This window comes from Epinephelus moara, chromosome 5, assembly GCF_006386435.1.
Source record: "Epinephelus moara isolate mb chromosome 5, YSFRI_EMoa_1.0, whole genome shotgun sequence".
Classification (NCBI taxonomy): Eukaryota; Metazoa; Chordata; class Actinopteri; order Perciformes; family Serranidae; genus Epinephelus; species Epinephelus moara.
This window is the reverse complement of record NC_065510.1, coordinates 19,613,759-19,633,110: the sequence shown is the minus strand read 5'-3', so window position 1 is coordinate 19,633,110 and position 19,352 is coordinate 19,613,759. Positions and strand designations below refer to the sequence as shown.

The following is a 19,352-nucleotide window of genomic DNA, read 5'->3' as shown; positions in this document are numbered from 1 at the left end:
GGGCAACTTGGTAAGAAATGTCCTGCAAATTGCAAAAAAAAAAGCTTTATGAAAAATTTTTTTTTTTTTTAAAAAAACAGGGAAATACGGTAGGGAAAAAAACTCTAGATTATTATTATTATCATTACATTTTTAAAATTATGTTACAGAATTATTATATATTTTTTAGGCACTTTAAAATTATGTTACAGAATTATTATATATTTTTTAGGCACTTTGCAGGTAATTTCCTTGTTTTAACTTTTTTTTTTTTTTTTTAACTAATTTCGTGGTAATTTGTTGGGTCATTTCGTTTTGTTGCTCATTGTCTTCCCAAGTTTTTAAAAGAAATCAAGCCAATGTGCTCAGGTTTCAAAGGGTTAATGACAGACACTTTCACTGTGTGTGGAAAGAAAAACACTGAAATCTTTCCAAAACTTGGAAATTTTATTTACAGTTCAAGTCAGTCACATGCAACATTTTTTTCTTTAAATGAATAAACATAAAATTAGCAAAAACAAGAAAAGAAAAAAAATGCATATTATTTTCTTCAAAATAGCAATATACAAAAATAGAGCTTACAAATACTGTACAGCAATTGTCTCCAAAAATATTCTGCTGCAGAATTCTTAGTTTTACAAACAATGTCTGTGAGAGTCCACAAACATAATCAGTGTTAACAAAAAGGGGGAGTAGAAGGAGGGGGGACGCTGGTAAAGGTGGGAGGGTTTGTTTGGACAAAGAGGAGGGAAGTCATTTGTGAGCTGGAGGGGCACTACGAGGGCTACAGAGGAATAAATAACACACCGTAAAAACAAGAGGAAAGTTCACTTTCGGGAGGCAGTGATAGAGATTAAAAATCCTTAAATGGTGTGGTCACTAAAACCAACCATGGAAATATAAGGAGACCCTTCACCTACAGAGGATGTGGGGACCACATGTATCTATTTTCTTTTTTAAATAAAACAGTATTGTTTTGTCATTTTCTCCCAAAACACATCTACCATCAATCATCGTGCCCTGAAGGGACAATCACATTAAAGGCTTTCTGATGCCGTCATTCAGACGCTTCCTACTCTGAGTATCAGTACATTTTGTGATGCAAAGCCGTGTTCCTGCCTGTCGTATTTCATCTGATTGTGTCTTGCCTATTTATGATGGAGTTAACTCGGAAGCAGCTCTGACGTCAAAGGTAATTTCAGTCGCTGGAAGCCATTTATTACTATATTCATGGCTGGCTCAGTTTCCATTCTGTCCTGGCCTGACTGAATGAGACTCTCGCCTGTCTCCTCTCTCCGTCTCATTGGCTGGGACTTTGATCCATAACAGTTCATTCTGGGTTGGCACTTTGTTTTCGGCGGGATTAGGACGGCACACAGGAAGGAAACGGGGGAAGTACAGGTGGAAAGGCTAAAAGTGTTTACAATCAACTACAACACTTACGATGGCCAAATGGCAGACGTATTCAGCTGCCATTCAGTTTATATGAAGGAGCATTCTTTGTGCACCTCATGTATAAATACACTACTACTGATACTACTCTCTACACACATTTAACAATGGTGATATCAGTGGCAACTTGACTATGCAAAATAGCATGCTTTCACATTAAATCTCCTCCTGTCCTCGTCTCTCTCTCGTGATCCTTTACATTCCAAGACATAACTGTTAGCAGGGACGAAGCTTTAAGACTTGTGTTATTCGCGCTGCGTCTTTCAGGGGGCAGAACTACTCAGTGATGTTTAGTTGTGGGGGTCATGGCATGAAGGAGAATGTTGGCTCTCATATTGGAAAATTTTGCAGTGAGATACAAGTTCAATAAAACAGCCTTCACAACCAAGGAGCACAAAAGGTACCACATACTGTACATCACACACTGAACATACTGAAGCTCATGTTGCTTATTTCTTCAACATTAAGCCACAACCTCTTCACTAACAGGAAATGTAAATGATTCACTGATCACAAAAGGTAAAGAGGTTGTGATATCAATGAAATAAACAGCCCTGGTCTTTTATTTTGTAATTGTGGCAGTTTTTGTTCAGGTAAGGCTAATGTGGACAACATGTTTCTTTGAATTTGAGTTGCACCTCGATACGGGCAGGGAACAACTGACTAATATGCTTCATACAGGAAGGAGAAATCCTGTTTTTGCTCTCATCTGACAGTCGACATTTTCACCTTGCTGCCTGCTCTGACCCGACCACAAAGGTCGTCACTGCGGGGTGTGAGCAGAGATGAAAGGGGCAGAGCAACGATGGTTTCCTGCCACAGAAGGTGAACCACTGTCACTTTTTAAAGCCATCTATGTGTTGGGAACCTGTGCCGCTCTGTCCATGACAGTGTCTGATGTCAGAGAGAATAATGTCTGATTGAGAATTTTGAGTTGTTAAAGGCACAATCAATATCAATATATTTTGTTATATTTTTAGCATATTCACAAAATTATTTTGAGTTGGATGGAATTGGATTTCATCAGGATTGTTAATTTTCCATCAGTAATGTCTGTAAACATTAAACATGTACACAAATCTTTTATAGCACCAGGACACATTGTAATATTTGATCTAAATGTTGTCTAATGTGTTTTATTTTTTATAGAGGGACTTCTCTTTTGTTGACATTTAGATCAGTGATTGTGCCTTTAACGAGGATGTATGATTGTCATTTGACAATACATATCACAGGTAACGAGACAATCTCCGACCTATTTTACGCCCATCGCTGTGACACACAGCCGCTCTATTAGATCAGCACATTTACCCACAACCCTTTTACCAAATGCAGCTCACAAGGGATGAGGACAAAAAAAACATAACCACAAAAGCTGGCAGGGCTTAGAGTTACTCTGTGTGTGGCACAAAACAAAAAGCACTCTGTACCGTACAGAAAGAGGGAGAGAGGCGAAAGCACCAGAATACTGCAGCCAAAAAGCAGAACTACCCTTTATGCATGTGTGTGTGTGTGTTTGCATGAATGAAAATGCTGCTTCATTACAACCTGCTGACCACTGACTCTCTGGCAGCCCAGGCGGTGTGTGTGTGTGTGTGTGTGTATGTGTGTGTGTGCGTGTGTGTGTGTGTGTTGGGGGGCAGCTCGAGCCCTGTATGTTTTACAAAATAGTGTGTAATTTGACCAAAGGATATGCTGATGATCTGCTGAGGGCAGTACTTCTGATACAGGTGTCAGTCAACTTATTCACTCTATGCAGCTGTACCAAGAAATTATAATAAATAAAAAAATAAATAATCTATTGGGATAGAAGCAAAAATAACTGCAACTGTGTATGTGGCACATTTTGAGTCGGAGCTGAACAGCAAAGGCAGCAAAAGCCTTTGTAACCCTGGTCTCTTTCAAAATTTAAAGGAACAGTGTGTAGGAGTTAGCGGGATTTAGCGGCATCTAGTGGTGAGGGTGGCTGACTGCACCCAGCTGAAACTTCTCCCGGTTAGAATTCCTTCAGTGTTCATTGTTCAGGAGAGGTCCGCAGAGGTCTCTCCCTCTCCGAAACAAACCGACCAGGCGTTAAAAACCGGTAAAAACACTGAATAAAGCAGTTTCACATTATGAATCAGTGTTTCTCTGACGCTGTTCAGCTCGTCACAGACAGGCTGCTAGCCCAGCACCAACTAGGAGGTTGTTATCATGAGCCAAATTGTTTGCAGAGGTCTCTTCCTCTCAAAAACAAACGGAACCGGTTTAAACCGATAAAAATACTTAAGGCAATTTCATGTAAAAAAAAAAAATCTGTTTTTCTGACGCTCGTCACGGAGAAGCTGCGAACGACGGTGGCCGACGCAGAAACGTAAAAAACATGAACGGCATTATGTAGAGCCAGTGTTTCGTTTGTCTACTGTAGAAACATGGCAGTGCAACATGGCGATCTCGCTGTAGATATAAACGGCTCCTTCTAAGTAAACCAAAGCATGACAATTCTTATTGTCAGGTGATTACGCACTAAAGGAAACATACTTATCATATTATATTCCATTTTTGCCATTACATCCCCCTTGATCCTACACACTGGACCTTTAAGTGTTGATTGCTTTCTAACAGGATATGTCATTCTAGTTTGAGATAACATGGCTGTTTGACATTTGTTGCTTTGTGAAGTGTCACAGCCTTCATCTGAAGCAAGCCACGTTTACATTCACACAGCTCAGCTTCAACAACAACAACAAAAAAAAAGATGCAGCAGCAGAGCAAATATTAAAAAAAACTGGAACATTTATGTTACATGTTATAGATCTTTGTTTAATATTGCTTCTTACTTACGTGTTTGTTCTGTAAAACTGGTTTCATAGATAAAGCGCCATGTTTTAAACACTAATACTGGTTCAGATAATCACAGTAGTTACTTTATAACTCTGATTTTCAGTTGGAGAAGTCCTGAATTGTTTTTCTGAGTAATGCCTGGGGTGACAGCATATAGCCTGGCAGCACTCCTATATGGAGGGTGTTTCCCAGTAAATTCCTGTAAGAAGAATTTGTTATGTTTTTTTTGTTCACTGTATCACCTTCCTGTTTTGACAGAGTAAAAAGGATAATAACAACAGTCACATTGTAATGAATGACAAAAAGGCGATGAGGGAACAAATTCTGTCAGCTTAGTGTGAAATATTCAGGGTTTCAACACATTCAAACCTTTCACATTTAGTCAGACATTAAGTCTCAATGTTGCTTTGAGCTTCATTTCTTGTGTGTGTGTGTGTGTGTGTGTGTGTGTGTGTGTGTGTGTGTGTGTGTGTGTGTGTGTGTGCAATTACCTGACATCTATCAACCGACAGGTATTGTTGTCCCTTTGAGATATTTTTTTTTTTTGTTTAAAAATCAAAGTTTACTAATTAAAAATGAAAGCCCATGTGGCTTTGTACTGTACACAGAAATAATAGTTAATGATAAAATATAAAACATAACCTTGCTACTAGCATCACAAGCAATTAAGGTTTGCCTTCTCGTAAAGTGCTTGTTAAGTTTTTTTTTTTGTTTTTTGTTTTCAAACAATTGATATTTTAGTGTATTGTAGTTCTTGGCTTTTGTGTTGTTTTTTCCTCCTGGTCTTTAGCTGGTGTCCCCAGAAAAGTGCTTTGGTTGAGAAAAAGTCATCGTCCGACCACGTCTTGGCCAAGAAGCAAACTTCTAGATCAACTCTTCTTCATAGTCCGTGAAAAGAAAAACATGAAAGCAGTTGATTTTCAGTCAGAACTGATATCAGGAGATCCTTTTGTGAACCGATGCAAGGATACGAGAGGTGACGATGGCCGCAGAGTCACGCTTTTTGTGAGTATCTGCGCATGAACTCCAGTTTCTCCGCCATGTCCACAGACTCATACCGAAGGTGTACCTGTACAGGTGAGAGTATGAGTGATGGGATGCGTGTTTGTGTGTGTCTGTAGTGTACTATAGGAGAGGGTCCGAGTCTGCTACACCAGGTTCTCGATGCCGGGTAGAGGCTGCTGTATTGGCATAGGTGGATCCGTGCTGCCGGCCTGCTGAGCGAGCTGCAAGACGGGCATGTTGCACAGCGGGCACACCTTCCTCACCTCCAACCACTTAATGAGGCACCTGGAAGACAGGAAGTAAACTTGGGTTAACTTGAGTCACAAAGGTTATTCAAAGTCACTGCTTTGGCCTTAAAATTAGGACACAAACTACACCTGTTAATGGGTCAGCACTAGGCTTAGCAGGCTAATGGATTGAGAGAGAAGCATCATATTTTGCAATAATATAATATATGATGGGTAAAGTCACACTTGAGTTAGTGCAGGCAGGTGACCATCGTCTGCTAGGGTAACATTTGTGCTGAATCTGGTCAGTGTCGACGGTGACGCACACGTAAAGCTACCTTGCCAGTTAGTGTTAGCTAGTTTGCTAATGCATACCATATATATGATGTTCTTGGTACATTTTTCATTTTCTTAGCTGCAAAACTGTCTCCCTACACTGTGCCAGCCAGGCAGCATCTCTCATGTTGCAAGAGTAAGTAACCAGAAAAAAAAACGGCATGTATATGTTTGCAATGATTAAGAAGCGGTGCAGCTGTTACATAGTTTGTCCACCAGAGGGCACTGATAACTATCTTAAATGTAAAACGTCCCACATACAGTGCATTTCTATGAGACACAAGTTTTTTAAAAACAGTACTGAAGAGAACCTTTCATAAGTGGCTGTTTTATGTTTAAAAACTGACATATCAATGTGTATTAGATTCAAACTCTCCAATATTGATGCTGGTGTTTACTATGGCTGCCCACTGAAAGTCAAAGATTCAAATCATCTCCTCAGTCAACTGACATTCTTCATGTCAAGCTGTCGTCCTTTTTTTCCCCAGAAATGTATTTTGGCTTATTATTTACCTGTGAATCAAGATCGTTACCACGGGTCATGTGGAATAAACAACCAAGCTCACATCACATCACCCACCAGCAGGAGCGTTTATTGTTCTGGTGCGGCGCAGTGCATTCTGGTAGTTGAAGGCTCTCTACCTCTTGAGCAAAAGTTGCCACAGCCCCTTTTCTCTATGTTCTCTGGTCATGTAGCACCTATTTCAAAAAGTATTTGTGTCTTTCTACTGAACAGACAGCCCAGTTTGGGGAAAAGACCATCTTTCCAGCAGTGACATACTTCCTTAATCACTGAGACAGAGGCAAGCACAGCGCATTTATATTAAATTATCTAGTGTGGTACTCCATATTGCAGTTGCGCCTAACTGTTCTTTGATCTAGAAGTGACTTTGATGTGGAGCTGAAACAAGCTGTCTGTATCCAGCCAAAATGCAAAACATTAATTTGCTGCTGTATTCTGTTTTACGTAATTATTAACTTTGTGGTTTTGAACTGTTGACCACAAAAAAAAAGCTATCTGAAGATCACTGTGGCCTCTGGGAGATTTTAATGGGTGTTCTTCCACCATTTTCTGACATCTGTAGAGTAAATGATTGATCCAGTAATTAAAAAAAATAATAGGGAGATTAATCAATAATGAGAAGATAGTATGCTCTTCACCACTGAATGTTTTTTTAATGGTCAGCTTGGAATGTGTTTTGTCCGTGAAACAGCATGGAATTAGTTGCACACACACTAAAAGGGGTGTTTATACAGTGGATTCAGTGAGTGGTGACCACTCTTGCTGCAACTGGGGGAAAAAACTAGGCCAAGGGAGGTGTCGTGCTGATATAAACAACTCAGTTGAAATGGTCAGGGCACGGGGGGGAGGTGTGTGGGATAAAGTTGGCTCAAGCAATCCATCATGTCCTGTGTAGTTCTGAACTTAAACAACACACACTCGGCTTTAGTTTCATGTACAAAAACATATATTTATTAACTCGTTTCTGTCGTCACCAACATGCACTCAATCCATACAGTGACTTAACAATAACTTCACTCTGATGTCTAAAAATTCTGGGGTTTTGTTATGTGTTTTTTTTTTTTTTTACATATGCTCACTGTGTCATGGTTAATGTGCCTAAGAGCAGGTAAAGATGCATGAAAATGCACTATTTTGTTAAGGAAATCTGTGCTGATCCACTTGTCCTTGACTCTGTGTGTGCATGTGTCCGTGAATGTCAACAAAAGCTCGTACTTACTTTCTATGAAAGGCATGTTTGCACGGACAAATCCCCAGCTCGTCTTTCTGTTTGAACTCCTCCAAGCACACCGCACAAATCTGAAAGGGAGAGGGAGAGTTTAGAGATATTCTCTGAGCGGGGGCGATACAACAATTTTGACTTTGTTGGTTGTTCTCTGGTGTTTGGTTCTTTCACTCTTGATCTGAACTCTGTGTTGGTGGATTGAAAACAGTCTATCCAAACAACCAAGGTCAAGCACTCATGGAAAAAGACAACTGTGGCCAACATCTGCAAAAAATTGACACAAACAACATAGCAGTAACTGACCAACTGTGTTCTGTTACATAACTCTGACTAAACTCACATGGGGACTTGTTTGGTTAAAAAGACTGAAAGATTTGAAAGACAGCCAGAGGCATAAAAGTGGAGCCACACCACAGCGGACAGGACAATTGGTGCATATTAAAACCTTATATCTGAGCGAAAATCGTGCACATTTTTGATGGCTATCGAGCTCATGGCATTCTACCTGATGCTATGAGTGTATAATCTCAGTGCTGTTAGCTTCTGTCATCATAGATAAAGCAGGTTAATAGCAGTGATAGCAGTTGTCCTTTAGCTGGTGCCCTTTAAAGGGTGACTGGGGCAATCCTGATGGACAGGTTGGAGCTCTTTGTCTTTTCCTGTGTTTTATACACACACACACACACACACACACACACACACACACACAAATGCACGCGCCCGTTCAACAGGCATGGCACCAACAGGTCATGATCTCACAGCAAGCATTAGCTAGTATTTCAGTTATGTGTGACATTGTTATTTGCAGTAAATCTAGAGTAAAATATGTAAGGTAGATTTTTTTGAAGTTGCCTAGTTGTCAAATTCTGGAAATTCTGTTTTTAGTAGCAGTAGCAGAATATTTGTGAGTCTTATTTATTAATCAACTACCTCCTGGTTTATCATTGTCTTGCTGCACTGACGTGTTACAAGTGTTACAACTTTTTCAGTGCATTCTGAGTATGATCCAGAGTGAACACATTCAATTTCCAGATACATTTGTGAGAATCTCCTTGAACAGTATGAAGCATATGATCACAGAACATGAATCGTACTCGCTCATCCATCCATTTCCCCCCTGTGTTTCATAAGTTCAGTGGCAGCCAGCTAAGAAGAAGTTCTTGTTATTTACACCTTCCTTCCTGGAGGATCCCAAGATGTACCCAGGCCAGAAGGAATATATAATCCCTCTGACGTGCTCTGAGCCTGCCTGGTGTCTCCTCCGCTATTAACACCAGCGCCACACCACCGGCTTGAGCAATCCTGTGTGTCTTTCTTTTTATTCTGGCGCCCTAGTTACGGGGTCAGAGCAGCCATAAAGCCAGGTGCGGCTCAGCTGCAACTAACAGCGATTCGGATTCTCACCTATTTTTTCCACATGACGTGTGCAGTTCTTAGCACATAGACAGTGAAAATGATATGTTGATGGCCATACTGATGTCATACCAGCAACATTGCATCTTTCACTACAGTTTTAATGTCTATATCAGTGGAATATGTCACAGACATGAAAAAACTCCACACTTCCTCTTTCCATTTCACATTAAAAGCCCTGTAGATTCCTTTTGCTTGTTAACATATGCTTTTATCATGGCTTTTAAATGAGGCAAACTCAATGCAGAAAGACATGGCTGGCAGTAGCAATGTTAGAGTTTGTCACTCTGTCCTTCCAGGTAAGCCCAGACACCCTGCAAAGGAGACTCATTTGGGCAACTTGTACAATCTCAGCTGCTGACCCAAGGCCAGGGCTGGCATAAATTGAACAAACTGAGGCAACTACACATAGTGACGGCAGCATATGGCTGACTACACCGTCCCTAGACCAACATTAGAGTTGCAGTGCCAAGGACCACAGTGCGTTGAGAACTGGGCATTTTTAAAGTGTGAGAAAACGGGCAAAAATCTGCATAAATAATATAAGTCCAGACAGAATTCCCATCACACCACTCGGTCCAACAACTGGGTAACATTTCCATAAAAGAGGGTTCTAATTTGGCACACTATTATTTGGCCGTCTAACCCTGCAACTATTACTTCTTTAGCCACACAGATTCTCTTTCTCTTAGCTCTGCTTTATGGGGGTGGATGGACAAGGAAGGATGAAAAGAACAGCATGGGGGCTCTTAGCTTTCTCTCCCGATGATTTTTGGACACAGAACAATCCTCTGTTAAGATGTCTGCTTTGCTCTCTTTATTCCTTTCACTGCCTTGTCTATGGTGTCACACTCACAGTCAGGATCTGGCACCCTTCACCAACTTTTGACAGAATCCCTTTCTCCCCATTAACTGAATAAACCCAGTAAGCTTTGGTTACAAATCCCATGCAAAACACACAGACTTAATTTTGTGGAAAAACATCAGAGGATCATGGATTTGATCAGAGGAAAAATATGTGCTACAAATGATTTAATTAAGAAATGCTGAGCAGAAATAAGTTGCGAAATAATGTACAATTTTAAAAAAGCTAGGTCCAAGAGAGCCAAGCAACACAAGTTTGTGAAAAGAGGAGAAGAACGAGGTTCAGAATAATCCTCAAAAGATATTTGTGGCCAGAATAGGCACTAGTTAACCTCAGTGGGTATTCGGACCAACAGGCCATCTTGTTCTGGATCTCCTGTGACGAGGACATGTTGCCCTTGTTTTTCTGTTGTTTTTGTTTTTTTTATCTTTGGCAACACGTCCGCAGATCTGCATCTACTTTCTTCCATTATTATTCTTCCACACACTGCAGGTCAGGTAAAGCTAACTGAAATCTGTAACGGCATAAATCTGAATCTGCAATGAGTTTACATAATGGTCACTAATGTGCAATCGCCACAAGAACATTCAAATCCCTGTGGCAACACACACAATGCTCTACACATTAACACATATTTGTTATGTGATGTTGACACATGGACAAACTATCAACTGAGAAAAGAAACTGGGAGGGTGTACTGGACATCTAACACACAATAAAAACCTTGCAATAAACTCTTCACAAGGCTTTAATCGGAAAATAAATATCTAAAGTAGGCACTAACGTAATTATACAACAGAGATATGGGTGACAGTTGTTTCCTAACTATATCACGGAACAAATATGAACCGGCCGTCAATCTAATCTAATACCTGAAGCAATGTAAACATGGAAACAGCTACGTAATCAAAATGAAAACAGCAATGGTTACGCTGAACTTTAGAAAGCCAAATATGATTATTTTAAGATAAATATAAAATGATCACCTCTAGATGGATAGAAAGAAACAGCAGAATATAATGCTAATGCAAAGAAAATATGAGGCTAATCAGAGAATAACATGCCAAGGCCGCTGTAGGAGATTACACTCCTTGATACCATCATCTTCTCACAGTATGTACTGGATAGGCAAGGCCAAAGTAAATAGTGTTTTGCATTTGTCTGGAAAGTGAAAAACACTCTGCACCATCTTAAGCCTTGGTGTGTACCTTGAAAAGTGCTCTGCAAATAAAATCTATTATTATTTACAACTTATGTCCAACCAGGCAAATGCAAGTCTGTGCTTAGTGAATGTGCATTAAAATGATGACTGCACTAATAGGAGAATATATAATAAGTGTGGTTAATTACAGACTCTTGGGTTTTCTAACCACATATACACTGTGGTGTATTATGTCAGCCTAGTCTCAGAAATACCTGAAATGGACATGAACTGTTAACAAGGTATTACATGGTGGTGGGCATGACGTGTGTTAAAATTATGTGCTGGCGACATGAAAACAATGCTGAACCAAAGTCAACAAGGATGTTTTGTCACGGTGGACACACAAATTAGCCCCTTTTACAATGCCTTTTCAAGGTGGGAATACTATGCCAATGCGCCACCTCGCCATGCTTTATATAAGGTACGATCACCAAATGGTCTCGCCTTTAATCTACCACTTGAGGTGGTAGCAGTGTTGAAACTGTGCCTGTACAAACAGGAAAGCATGTGGGAAAGGATATAGGGGGCATGGGTGTGACATTTTGATGCGTTATACGTGCAACCCACTGCAAGAGATTTGAAAAGTAGCTGTTCGCATTTAGCAGCTAACTCAAAGAAGAACAGTGGCCGTAAATGTCTGCAAATTAGGAAAACAATGAGATTGGGGAGCTCTTTACCACACAACAGGGGTGGTAAATGATTGTTTCAATGCCATTGTTGTTTAGAAAAGTGCTATGTAATATGTCACACTAAAGGCCGAAACTGTTATGTTACATGTCACGCCTGTCACGCCTCCTTGATTCCGCAAAGCTGCGATGCAGTGTTTAATCACACACTGGAGCGCAAAGATGCTGTGATCGTTTGATTCTGTGTAAAAATACAAAGGAGGCATAAAGAAGGAACTTCGTAGCTGCCCTATAGCGAGATCTCTGTGTAAAGAGGGCTATTATATATAAATAGCAAGAAAGTCCACACAGAGCAGGTGGGATGGGTGGTGAATGGGTCAAACACACATGGACTTTCAACCAGGAGACTACCATTAGTGTCCTGTTTAAAACCAAAAGTCAACATAGTTGTGATTTTATGGACTGAATGCAACAATACAAAGTACTTCACATAGACACTTGACATACTAAACAAAGTACGTTATGTAACTATGCAGGGTACCTAAGTTTACTTCACTTACGCCCCACACATAGTTATTTTAACCAAAACCAAAATCTTTTCAGATTTCCAGTAATTTCAACACACTTTGTGTCCACCACCATGTGATGCAAAGTTAAGAGGGCGTGTCTACTTTCCATATTCCTGAGACTGTGTTGATTGTATCATCATGACCAATGTTTTAGGTGTCATTTTTTATCACTCCATCTCATTTGATTTTTCTTTAGAACTGTGTTAAAATATTTCTGCTGCAAGAGCTTCACAAACCTTTCCACAAAAAGATATTCAAACGAAACCATAACAGATACTGACATTTTTACATGTAATTGATTAACGTCAAGTGTAATAGCAGGCTTACACCTATTCCTAACAGGCCGCAATGCGAGTGAGCGAACATCAGATTGTTTAAGTTTCCCAAAGAAGACTTTCTAACCTGCTCCGTGCATCAGCCAACAAGCTAGCAATGTGTTGCTTATTCCATTCTCTCTCTACTATAGAAGTCCCAGCAGTCAATTACAAAATGATTTGCTGCCTTAGTAAAACAGGCACTAATGACACACAGATAGTGGGTGTATGTACATCTGTGTGTGTGACTGCAAATGAAGTAAAAGGCTGAAAAGGCTTTAGCTTTTGTTGCATTATGATTTTCTTCACAAGATCAGTGGCATATAGCAGTATAACTTAATACCATACTGAAAGATGTGGGTCCTTTACATTACAGTATTCATAACACACAACAAATGGAAAGAGGGGTCATTGTCATACTACAAAAAGGAAAACTGATCAGGTTACACATCAGACAAACTTGAACATGACTTGACCAGTAAATGGATCCCATATCAACACCCATATTCTAGATATTCCATCAAAAAGCTGAGATTGAATCTGTGCAGCTCAGTCTATATCTGTGTCTCCAGGGTGATCCTTTGGCGTGGGAGCCTTTAAAACTAGGTCATCCACACTGCCTAGTGTCTGTGTGTGTATGTATTATTGTCCTTAAACAAATACAGCTTGACTATTCTGTCACAGTCTTCACTCACATGACACCGTCCGATGCTTTCCCTCAGTTTCTAACAACATAAACAACACAACCCGGAGGCCTGATGGAATGGTGGGAAATTCCAACCCTGCTGACAAGAAACTGTGTTTAGCCACGTGTCAAAGCGCACATGAAGATGCTGTTGTTAACGTTTCATTTGCACTCTAGTGTTAAAGGGATAGTGTTCCTGGCTGGGGACCACCATTTTTCCACAGCAAAGCCAGTGCTGCTGCTTGTAATTTTCCAACTAAGCAGAGCTGACACACAGCATTATGTAATAACTGTAGGAGAAACATTCATGACTTAAACATAAGATGCTAGTTTTCACATGACAGTGTGTCAAGACAGATGCAATGATATAAATAAAATGTGTGACATCACTGTTGCCAAACTAGACAAAAATCCACAACACATATAAACCCAGGAGGTGTACAGTACAGCTGTGCAGAGAGCCCAAACACTACAGTGTGTCCTGAAATGTTCAGACAATGGCATATGTCTGCTACTGATGCACATTACATAACAGGAGTTTGCACCATTTGGAACCTTTTATCATCCATCTCGAAGCTGAGGATGTTTACGTGCATAATGATAGCATGAACTGCACCTTCAGAGTCCCGGGCCTTAGCCCTTTATTTTAAATCAGTGACGAGCACAGTGCATCATGGCACAACCATCATTACTGCACGACAAAGAGGAAGTACGGAAAAGATGACCTGAGTACATGAACGACATTGTGTCTGAGGCGTTTTTTCAAAATAAGTAGCATGATTAGTGCAAATTAAGTGATACAGCAGCACAGCGTGTGCTCGTCATGTTTGATTACAGAATGTTCCATGCACAAGATAGGCCGAGTTGGTGAAGAGGATAATAAATGCAATAGGAAACCGCAAATAAATGAACAAAGATGATGGGTGCTTACCTCATGCAAATTTAGCTCTTTGACTTTTTCCTTCTGAATGACCTGAGAGGTGTAATAAGAGACAAGGGGAAGATTAGTCACTGGTCAAGACTAACACAGTCACAGAAACCAGTTCTTCTGAAAACACAATAACAGACTTAACATTTAATAATGACTGTGTGATGAACAAACAGAGGGGCACAGAGATAAGATGTACTATAATACAGTTGCTGTTTTACAGTAAAAGCATGTGCACAAATGTGTGTGAGCATCTGTGTGGGTGTCTGTTGTGTGTGTACTATATGAGCTTGGTAGACTTATATAGCCCACGGGGAATCTGACACATTTATGTTTTAAGCTGGCAGGTACCAAAGGGACAAATTACATTTACAATTAATGGTCACTGTGCTTGTGTGTGCACATATTTAACTCTGACATGTTGGGTGTTGTTTCATGCTTGTATTACATAATTGAAGGACATGAGTCATGTTAATGCCCTCCATCACTCCTTCTTACTGGCTTTGCAGGCTATACTTTGCTGGCATGCTCTGCCCCTGCTAACTGTGAACCTGATTTTTCCAGCTGAGCCACTTGCTTCCCTCCAGCTTACGTGCAATTCGGGATTTTGGGAGTACACTTGTGCTCGCCTAAAACTGGTAAATATTTTTGAAATGGGCTAGATCCGTTGAGAGGCATAACCCTCGAAATACCTGCAGCTGCCAGAAGAGTCGGCAAATGAATTTATGCACCAGCTGAACTGACATTTAAGGACTAGAGGGGATCTTCGTGATTTTCTCAGAACAAGTACACATACTCTAACACTTCATTTCTGCTTGGCATTGGGTCGTGTGTGATTTAAAATTTCTGTGTGTGACAATGGAGTACTTACTTGTTTGTATGCATATAGCTCTTTGTGCGCCTGGTGCCGTAACCTGGGGAGACGAAAAAGCAAAACGTCTTTTTGATTAGTATGTGACCTTCAACTGACTATGTTAAATAGAGACAAAGCATTCATACATCCTGGAAAAAGCGAGAAAAAGGACAAAGTTGGATGTGATTTCCTTATAAATACTTGCCTTCTGACACCAGTCTGTTCTAGTATATCAATGTGGTACCAACTGAGCTTAAAAGGCAAGTCTCAGTCCCTACAGAATATAATAATAATCTGGCATACATACCATGTTACCATAGTTTTCAGCACAGATTTCTATCTCGAGATTAAAATACTTGGGCTGTGCATGTTCTCCATGATTGTTACAGAGGAGATGACTCTGCCTCAGGGTTTGTCAGGTGAAACACATGACACTTCTGACTGAATAAATATTAATTAGATTAACCAATTACATGCGGAGCAAAAACAGAGCAATAAAACGGCACCTTACTGAACTCTGTTAAATATTTGTTTTGCTTAGTAATGCAATAGTAGGCCAGGTTACATATTAGCAGATACCTTAGGCCTTAGTTCTGTGTCAAAACAAGTACCGGACATAAAGTAAAATATCAACTCACAGTATTATCCAAAATACAGAGGATCAGGCATTAAAAACATACTGCAGGTTGTCAGGACACTCTTGCAAAACTCCAGGTTAGGAGAGTACCCACAGACACAACCAGTGTTTAAAGTTTTATCAAACTCTTGGTGTAGCTCTTAATAAACAGTGCTCTTTTAAATGAGCAAAAACAAAACAAAAGAGAGAACATAAAGAGCACTGGATAACAAGATGATCTAGGTACCAAGAATGAAAATCAAATATGTAGAAAAAAAGGGGAAGAAAACAAGAACAAGAGAGATAGGAGAATTCATAGGTTTGTAAGATTTACCTCCATTACAAGTAACCTTAACCTCTCGCAGCAGAGTGAGAGGGATCTGTAAAACAAGCAGCACAGTCTAGGAGAGAAACTGACATTTGGAAAGAGGTCAGCAGGAAAAGGTGCAGAGACTCCCAAGGGTAGGGGACAACTGGTCATTGAGTGACGAGGTCGTGGGTGAATGATGGGTGTTGCTCAATGACCCTTAAGTGGAGTGTCAAAGTGGGCTAGGAGAATAACCAGCTGAAAAATGGAAAACAGGTGTCCAAATTGACCTTCCTCTAGCCCATAATTTGCCTGTGGTCGATGTAAAATACGTGCGACAGCCTAATGTAAAAATGGTTTGGTCTACTTTGTGGTTTGTCACCTCACTGAACATTCATGAGCACCAAGTAAATGCTGCTAACTTACTGTTGCAAAGATCTACATTTATCAGGGCTTGAAATACCATGAGCATATGCATGGTAGCGCACGTAAAGTTTGAGTAATGCATGTGATTTTCAGCTCTACATGCACCAGTGCACCTAACATGGTACAGCTGCCGACTCACGCATTGAATCAAGCAATTGACTCACAGTCTATGCACGACGCTCGTCAATTTTCTCACACAGTGAAAAAAACAGGACAGATAACATTGCGGATTGAAAAGAGAGCACTGGAAGCGAAAATGAGACAGAGCAGCACACCACCACAGCAGCACTGTGAAACCACTGTGGTCAGGCCAGCTGCAGCTGCCTTGTCGAGGTGAAGTTACTTTTAAGTTAGGTACTCAACAGATATTCACTCAGCAGCATCTTCTTATTAAGGAGGATGGTTGGCTCAGCTCCCTGCCCTCCACTTAACTGCTGGGGGCTGACTGAGGGATCATTGATGTGTTACTGTTACTGTAACACAAATATTTTAATAGAAAGTACTGGCAGTTTTTTCAAGTACTTCCATGCACTGAAGAAGTCCTAACATGATTTTAAAAAGAAGTTCCTATACGAGGTGTGCTTAGGAGCTGCTTAAAATGTTCCTATGGCCATAAAGAATTTAGTTTTACTGCACACACTTGCAGCAAGAAGGTTTCCGGTTCGAATCCAGGGTTACATGTTCTCCCCGTGTCAGCGTGGGTTTTCTTCGGGTACTCCGGCTTCCTCCCACAGTCTAAACGAAAAAATTCACAAAACTGTGCGGGGAAAAAATACATGCACCAGTGCATGTATGCAGAAAAAAGTATTTCAAGCCCTGTTGATTTAAATTGCACATTCAGAAACATTAAGGTCATGCTCATGAATTCAAGGTCTCCTGTCTTTTACTTTTAGAAATACCTCACACTCAAGAAGTACTTGTCAGTCCTTGTCATGTAAACTACATTGCATATTTCACATATATGTGTGCGTGGACTGAAGACTCACTGATAAAGGTGGTTGAGTATTTCTGCGAGAGTCTGCCTAGTGTCAAACTATGCGTTAGTGTTTATCTTTGTTGGACTAATGACCTGTCACACATCAGCTCTAACGTAATTCCCTGATCCCATCGTCTACCTGTCAATGTAAACAAGAACAATGACACTCAACACACAGAGCCCATATAGGATTCCCTCTGTATGATGGCCTTAGAGGTTAAACGAAGCTGTGGCCAGTTTTTAAAGGACAAATTTGCTTAATATTTAGCCATACGGAGGCTTTGAACTGTGAATTCATTTTGCGCAATGGTGCATATGGTTTTGGGCCAGTCCTTTGGGAGACTGCATCTTTAGACGCCTTTTATGGAGCAAAAATCGCTCTTTTTGCCTTCAGTAACTTAACCTGGCAATCTTGACTTTCAGTATTTAATCATGGTACTGCATCAAAGTCATAACGTGTGTTTTCACAGTTAGATGAGGAATTGGAGGAAAACAGTAGTAGTTAACCTACTTACCATTTGCCCTGCAAGATAGGATATGGCAGGGTGGCGAGGGGTGAATTATGTTGGGAACTGCTGCTTCTCACTGTCTTAGATAAAAAATGCTGGACATTATTTCTTTTCAATTTGTTGCTGCAAGGAGAAAAATCCTGCAGCAACAGCAGCCAGGACAATTTGATTAGACCAGCTGGGTTAAAAGAGGGACATGGGAATGACTAGTAACCAACTCTAGACCACTTCTCCTGCAGGGGAAGTAATTAGCGGATTACACTTGAGACCAAATGCTTTAAAAGGGAGCTTTGACAAGATGTTAATGTTACGAACAAGAGATTTAAACATCCAAATGCAAATTTAATGAACACCCAAATGTTTTTTTAATTAGTGTAGGAATATGGTTAGAACATTATGGAGGTTAAGTGGCTCTTTAAAAAAGGGTTATAAATAGTTTCTTTGACGCCAAGTGCCATGATCATAATAATGTAGACAAGCAGCTTATAGTATAAAACTACTGTTTTTCCTATCAATTCAGATTATAAGTCACCAATTGTAGTATCATAGCTACATTCTCCAAACTGTGCTGTTGAGACATTTTGCCCTTTTGTGAAATAACCTTTAGCAAGACATAAAAACACACATTTCTACAAAGGAAAAAATATCATTCAACCTCAACCAAAAGTCATAGAGACAAGTGCCATACAGTTTGATGGATAGAAACTACATGATAATTAGAAATTTAATTTAACTGTTTTGAATATATTTCAATAACATATTCAACTCAGGGTGCAGACAGTTTAGCAATGACCTTCATGGCAGTTATTCTATGCCATTAGTATTGAGTCATAAAGAAACATCAGTCCCTGTAATTTATCCTGTTTATGCATAGATATGGATATAGCTACAGTGCAGAGGTACACCTGGGCACTTTTTGACTAATAATTAATGGGCCAAAGTGACCTGAAATGTACAATGTTATGTGTTATGACAACAGTCTGTGAGAGTTAGGGCTGCCCCCTAAAAGTCGACCAAACATTAGTCGACTAGAAAGGTCATCAGTCGGCAAGATTTAATTGGTCGTTTAGTCGCAGAAAAAAAACAAAACTCTATTGGGAGCTGCGCTTTGTCAAAATAAGTCAAAACCTTTATGACTCGTAGGTGTGGGCATTTAATTTGAAAGGGCAGACACAGGAAGAGGCCACGCTCAGCAGTCAGACTGGAGTCACGTTACAAACCAATCACAGGCGACAGATATCTTTCCCTTCTTCCGTAAATATTCAGTCTGATAAACATGGAAAAGTTGATCATGTTAGTGCAGGGCTACCCAGAGCTTTACATCTGTCCCACGGACGACAGGTCTACACATTTATAAACAGCACCTGGAAGAAGATCAGCTCTGTGAAGGACGAACCCAAGGTGATATGTAAACTCATCGTCATTGGTCAACTACAAACATGACGTATCATCTGAAACATGGAAGTAGCTACATGCCCATTAGCCCACAGA

General features: G+C 40.2%; 1 protein-coding gene across 1 annotated transcript in view; it reads right to left on the bottom strand.

Annotated features, from left to right (window-relative positions):
• Positions 1 to 405: 405 nt before the first annotated feature.
• The window catches only part of rnf24 (ring finger protein 24), a 36,849-nt gene continuing 17,902 nt past the window's right edge, over positions 406 to 19,352 (bottom strand). Inside the window, exons 3-6 of the mRNA XM_050045526.1 lie at positions 15,046 to 15,088; positions 14,178 to 14,219; positions 7,565 to 7,644; positions 406 to 5,544 (exon numbers count right to left, since the gene is read on the bottom strand). Of these exons, the coding sequence (XP_049901483.1) occupies positions 5,403 to 5,544; positions 7,565 to 7,644; positions 14,178 to 14,219; positions 15,046 to 15,088 (307 nt within the window). The 3' untranslated portion in view covers positions 406 to 5,402. The remainder of the gene's footprint in view (positions 5,545 to 7,564; positions 7,645 to 14,177; positions 14,220 to 15,045; positions 15,089 to 19,352) is intronic.